Source organism: Hippocampus bargibanti, linkage group LG04 (assembly GCF_051943395.1).
Source record: "Hippocampus bargibanti isolate YZ-2025 linkage group LG04, ASM5194339v1, whole genome shotgun sequence".
Taxonomy (NCBI): Eukaryota; Metazoa; Chordata; class Actinopteri; order Syngnathiformes; family Syngnathidae; genus Hippocampus; species Hippocampus bargibanti.
The window spans coordinates 10,123,217-10,129,225 of NC_142737.1; the positions used below are offsets into that span (position 1 = coordinate 10,123,217).

Genomic DNA, 6,009 nt, shown 5'->3' on the forward strand with positions numbered 1-6,009 from the left:
AGCCGTATCATTCATGGCCTGGCAGACCCAGAAGGCATTTAATTCATTTCGCTGACACGTCGTTTCAACTTTTTAGTTCAGGTCTGCATTGTGTTATCAACAGTGCGATGGGGACATCTGCTGGATTATTGTAAGAGAATTTTAAAACTACAACCAGTGGAGGTCGCTATTAGGTTTTGAACCAATATGTTTATAGATTACGGTAGTTTTCTACTTGTAAAAACATAATCAACATCCCAGCGTGTCATTTATGTGAATAGCGATAAAGAAAAGTTATTTGGACGTTGTCTGGAAAGCATAGAACTGATTGAATTCACCCTATATAGCAGATATCTAATGATTCTAAATAAGCCTATAGTGTGGTAATATTTTAAGGAGTTAAGTACAAATACCCGAAAAATAAGATGAAACACAGTAGCAAAGCACTTTGTTACTTGGTACCACTGACATTTTGTGTTGTTATTCATTTATCCATTACCCAGACCATAACCCCTGGCTTACCTACCAATGAGTTCCACGCCACATGTATATATTCCGTTCATAAAAAATGAGTAAGGCACAAGAAGTACAAAAAAGATGTATTTTAACCTCCTCTTATTACTGTAGAATGTAATAAATGTAGTCAATCAATCAGTATTCACAGTCCCAACTATTATTGAAAAAAAGACTGAATTGTGTTCTCCAGCAGTCTTTTTGACAAAAGAAAGATCAGCTGCAATTAGCTGCATAAATAAAGTGCATTTACTGACTGGCATGTCAAAAAACTGCCCTCTTATATCCAGTAGAAACACATGAAAATGATTGTTTTTGATTTTTGCCAACACAATAAAATGATGCAGTGACGCCAGCACCACTGCATCTAACATGCTCTTTATCAGAGAAATATGGGTGGCGTTAGAAAGGTTCACTGTAAGTTTTCCCCTTCACTGTAGGAAAACAAATACTTTGTATATACTGTAGATATTGCAGTGTTTGCTTTGTTCAGTGCATGAGATGTGGAGGGAGTTAGAGTAAGATAAACCATTTCACCAATTCCCTCATGATTCTACACTTCCTGGCACTTTCTGGAAATGACTCCAAAGTGATTGCTTCCAAAGGAAAATCTTTGACTTTCAATTTGTTTTTGTTTTGTTTTTTAGCGATGCCTTTTCTGATACACCTTTTACATCTGATATGCTCTATTCCTCAGACGATATCAGCCCTGACACAGCACGTCTGTCTCAAACTGCAGCAGCTGTCCCAAGAAAGCCAGGTTAGGGGAAATGACATGACGCCGCTGCTTCACAAAGTCGAAAGCCTCATCCAGACAAACTCGTTGGATGTGCATGAGGTAGGCCAGACAGATGGTGGCCGAGCGAGAGATCCCCGCCTGGCAGTGCACCAGTACCCGGCCTCCGCTCTGCTTCACCGCATCTGTGGGTGGGTACAAAAAGAAATTATTAAAAATCATTAAATAAATAACAAAATCAGCAGTAAATATAAAATATTTTCAAATGTAATTTTTCTTCCCCACACCCACTGGCATAATATGTAATTGGGCAACATTAAGAAAAAAAGTCAGCGCAGAGCACCTATACATACATGGAACTGTCGCGGCTACGAATTGAAGCGGATTTACTTGGGACAGGAGATGTGTGACAATCTCTGTTCGTCAATGGATGCTAGAGCTTCGTGTTTGCTTTCAACATTTAGCTTGTAACAGATGTGCATATTTCACCATGACGCCCCTGATCCACTGGTGAAAAGGACACTTATCCTCAGCTCTTTCATCTACAACTGCTTCATACAACAAAGAGGGTGCAGAGAGTGCTTAGAATTGAATGACTGTGTTTTTGTGTAGTCATATTATTTTGTTTTTTTGTTCTTTTGACTTCAAGATGGCGCTGTGAGAGTGGCTGCCTTTCAGCACCTCCCATATTTTGTTTTTCTATTTCTTCCCTTCCTTTCCTCTTCCTTCCATAACTTTTCTGCTGTGAAATGTGAATTTTTCCACTGCGAAGCTAATAATAATAATAAAAATAATAATAACAACAATAATAATAATAATAATACATGTCATTTCTAAGTGCCTTTCAAAACTCTCAAGGTCACTTTACAGTCACAGAATCAGTTTTTCTGTGGGTGAGCAGCGGCAGCCACATGCGCCAGTGTTCACTCAACCTGGAATAACTCAAATAGATAGAAAGTTTGCTAACTAGCTAATAGATAACTAATAGAGAGCTAGCTAGCTAGTCCATAAAGATGTTAAGTTCCGGGCATGGGGGGAGAGAATGCGGCATTCAACCGAAAAATTAAATAAAAATGTAAATAAAACAAGTCTCAATGATTTTTTACACAACTTTGCATTCAACCCAGAAGAACACCAAGAGAACCACTAACAGAACATACATCAACTCGCAGCAATGTAGAAAACATATCAAAACTCCATTAAAAGCCACAAAAATAAATGAGTGTCCTTGCATAGATGATTTCGCCATATAGTTTTCTGTGTGCGCCATGAAATCATGTCAAATACTTATAGGCGGGGGGGATAATTACAAATAAATTATTTTTTTTTATATTTCGATAATAAAGGTGAATTCAATCCAATCCAATTGAACCCTCTAGAGTATTTTTTCCCCTATACAGTGAGACCTCAACTTACGAACTTAATTGGTTCCCGGACAGAGTGTGTAAAGGCGAAAAGTGTGTATCTCAAAAAAGAAATTCCCATAGGAAATCATTAAAATGGGAATAATCTGTTCCCGGGTTTCCATAAAATATACTTTTCAACTAAATAAGCCTTAAAACTACACACAACATACCTTATTCTATGTATAATAAATGTGCTATTGTATTGTAATGAAAGAAATACACTGCATTGTATCAAAAAGTCACTTTATTTACATTTGTGATGGTCATTGACGGCTTGATGGAATGGCGTTGGAGGTCGAAGGTCAAACGGAATTGCTGTTTGGAAAGAGAGGCACATTACATGAGGACTGTAATTAAAGAAATAAACTGTGCTGTCAAATAGTTTTATTTACCTTTTTGATGGTCGTTGATGGCTTATGGAAGGAGAGTCACCTTTCATAAGGACTGTTGATAACTTAACCTCTGGTGCTGTTCGGTCGTGTGCTTCCGCCGAAGATCACTTCGCCAGCCGTGGTGGGTGTGTATTATGAAAATAGTGCTTATTATAAGGTTTAATTTTCAGAAATTTGAAGTTTGTAAGACGAAAAGTTTGTAAGATAAGGTGTTTGTAAGTTGAGGTCTCAATGTATTCAAGGTCAGCGTGAAAATGTATATTCCCCACTGCTGGTTTATCCAACACACTAATCTATCTGCCTGTTTGTTTTGAGCGCACAATACAGGAAGCAAATATTGACCAAAATAGATGAGTGGATTTTTAAGAAGAAGCCCGCTCTTAGGTACGTACCAATAAACACGATGGCTGTCGAGAAACAGGCTCGGATGTCCGCAGCCAGATTATCCTCCACGGTAAGGCGCAGGTACTGAAAATCCCCCTCGAAGAAGTTGGGACATGAGGATGATACGTTGAGCACAGCAGTGATACCGGCTGATTCGAGGGTCCCCTGGCGGGATGCGTGTATGGCGCTGCCCAAATACAGAAAGGGCAACAGCTCTACTGGGCCGTCCTGCAATAGAAAAAAAAACTGATTGTGAATGGTTGTTCGCCTATATGTTCCCTGTGATTGGCTGGCAACCATTTTAAAGTGTACCCCGCCAACCGCCCGAAGACAGCTAGGCTTAGCTCCACCCACCCCCTGTCACGTTTCAGTTTGCAACCATCAGGTGGCACTGTAGGGCCCCACCTGCAGCTGTACAGTTGATGATCGTTTTTTTTCAGTGGCAGTTAAAAGGACTCCCGGTATGACAATTCAGTGCCGGGTCATTGTTTGTCTCACCCTGTCAGGTTTGTTTCGTCTTGTCATGTTTTTCTCATGGTTTTGTTTGATAATTTGGACCTTTCTGTTCTGATGACTTTGTTGTTTGAGATTTTGTTTCTGCTGACTTTATTTAATACACTTTGTTGAATCCACCCTGCTCCTCCCTCCTGCCAGCATTTTTGGGGTCCACCACCACCTTGCAAATCGGGACACGCCCTGACCCTTGTGAGGATCAGAAAATCTATGGATGAATGTATGGATGAATGTTCACAGTATAGCTAGATAATGTTTAGATTTTTCCCTTTTACAGTAAAGTCTCGTTATATCGATATCGGATATATCGATAGTCCCGGTTATATTGATACTACAGTAAAGTCTCGTTATATCGATATCGGATATATCGATAGTCCTGGTTATATCGATACTATTTCTATGCACGCACCGAGAAAATTACATGCAAACAGGGTCGGATATATCGATAGTCCCGGTTATATCGATATTTTTTCGGACTCCCTTGAATATCGATATAATGAGACTTTACTGTATTTTTATGCGATCTCACCTGATCGTATGTAGGCGTTTTCCGGCCCAAGATGATTGGTAGCTCTGGTTCAACTGCAGTGGGTGTTTTGCTGTAACATCGCTCTGGGTAGGCCTCTGAAAATACTTGAAATCCACCTAAAAAGGATGTCACAGTTTTAAATCCTCTGGAAGAGATTGTGAATAAAATAAAATAAAACCTCTTATAACTGATCTCAGTGTCTCTCTAGTGGCGAGTAAAATTATTACTATTATTATTATTATTATTATTATTATTATCGTATATTTGTTTATTCGTTTATTAATTCATTCGTTTATTAATTCATTTGTTCATTCATATTCTTCTTGTTATTATTATTATATACTCTTTCATCTAGAACTTCATGTAACAAAGAGGGTAGAAAAAGTGTCTAAGAATGAATGAATCTGTGTCTTTGTGCTGTCATATTATTATTATTTTTTTTTTTTCTTTTGACTTCAAGACGGCGCTGCGAGAGTGGCTGCCTTTCCAGCAGCTCATGTATTTTGTTTTTCCACTTTCATTCCTTTCATCACTTTGCTGCTGTGAAATGTAAATTTCTCCACTGCAAGACTAATAAAGGGAAATCCCATTATTATAATTATTATTATAATTATTATTATTATTATTATTATTATTATTGTTATTATTATATGGTGTGAAATGTTCACGAGTACTGCTGTAATACAAAATCTTTGTTTAAAATAAATGAAGTACTTGGGTTTATTTGCCCGCCTGAATAATTCCATCGTTTATAAATCGATAAAACAACAACAGCAGTCTGTGAACTGCTCATTTTCAAGTAATATTCTTGTCACCTTGCAGGAAATAAATTTGCGTGCTGAGTTCGTTTCGCAGGGCCGCGAGCAGCATGTGGGCGACGCTTTCCGCCTTGAGGTCGTCCACGGAGCGGCTGGCCTCATCCATCACGACCACGGCCAGCGAAGAGGTCATGCTGAGCCCCCCGCGCCGCAGCCTCCCGAGCAGCTCCTTGTCCGGGATGAGCCAGTCCAGGGCCACCTCGGCGCCCTTAGACCTACGTCGCAGCACTGAGTTCCAATTGACGTTCCGGGACTCGCTTAAATGGGCCAGGGAGAAGTCCAGAAAGGGTCTGCAGTCCAGGACCACGTAGCTTGTGGATACGCGCTCCGCGAGGAGGTGAACCAACTCGTGGCTGTTGATTTCCAAAGTCTCGCCGGCTGTCGTCATGGTCAGAAAACGCTAATTAAGTCGACTAGAAACCTTTGAAAAGTTGCCGCTGCGATAACTAAAGCCAGTCAATCACAGTATTTGTTCCCTAGTTTCCAGTGAGTGAGTGATTTCAAACGAATTTCACTTAATAACAACAAAGTATAAACCCCGCCCAGTTTTCCATAAACCCCGCCTTGTTTTCCATACTTGCAGCGGAAACTCCAAATATGGCTTTACTTGTCACTCCGAATATGGAAAGTGACGTCACGTTTTTTTTAACCAAGCCCGTTTAAGGATTTTTTTGTGGGGTTTGCCGTCGAATGACGTTTGGCTGTAGAATAGTTGTCATTCAAACAACATGCTCTAATA

General features: G+C 39.7%; 1 protein-coding gene across 5 annotated transcripts; it reads right to left on the reverse strand.

Moving 5' to 3' along the window:
• Positions 1-566: 566 nt before the first annotated feature.
• On the reverse strand, positions 567-5,770 carry dusp2 (dual specificity phosphatase 2). 5 transcript variants are annotated; one of them, XR_016114664.1, is made up of 6 exons: positions 5,268-5,770; positions 4,453-4,568; positions 3,419-3,638; positions 3,027-3,133; positions 2,887-2,949; positions 1,287-1,413 (listed from the first exon to the last, which is right to left on the reverse strand). XR_016114664.1 is itself a non-coding variant. In XM_088993921.1 (4 exons), exons 1-4 carry the CDS (start codon positions 5,656-5,658, stop codon positions 1,196-1,198), a joined length of 945 nt encoding a protein of 314 aa, XP_088850047.1. In that variant the 5' UTR covers positions 5,659-5,770; the 3' UTR covers positions 567-1,195. The 5 variants fall into 5 exon arrangements, 1 of the variants encoding a protein (XP_088850047.1); XR_016114663.1 differs by having other exon boundaries at positions 1,285-1,413; positions 2,887-3,133; XR_016114662.1 differs by having other exon boundaries at positions 1,285-1,413; positions 3,027-3,638.
• Positions 5,771-6,009: the final 239 nt, after the last annotated feature.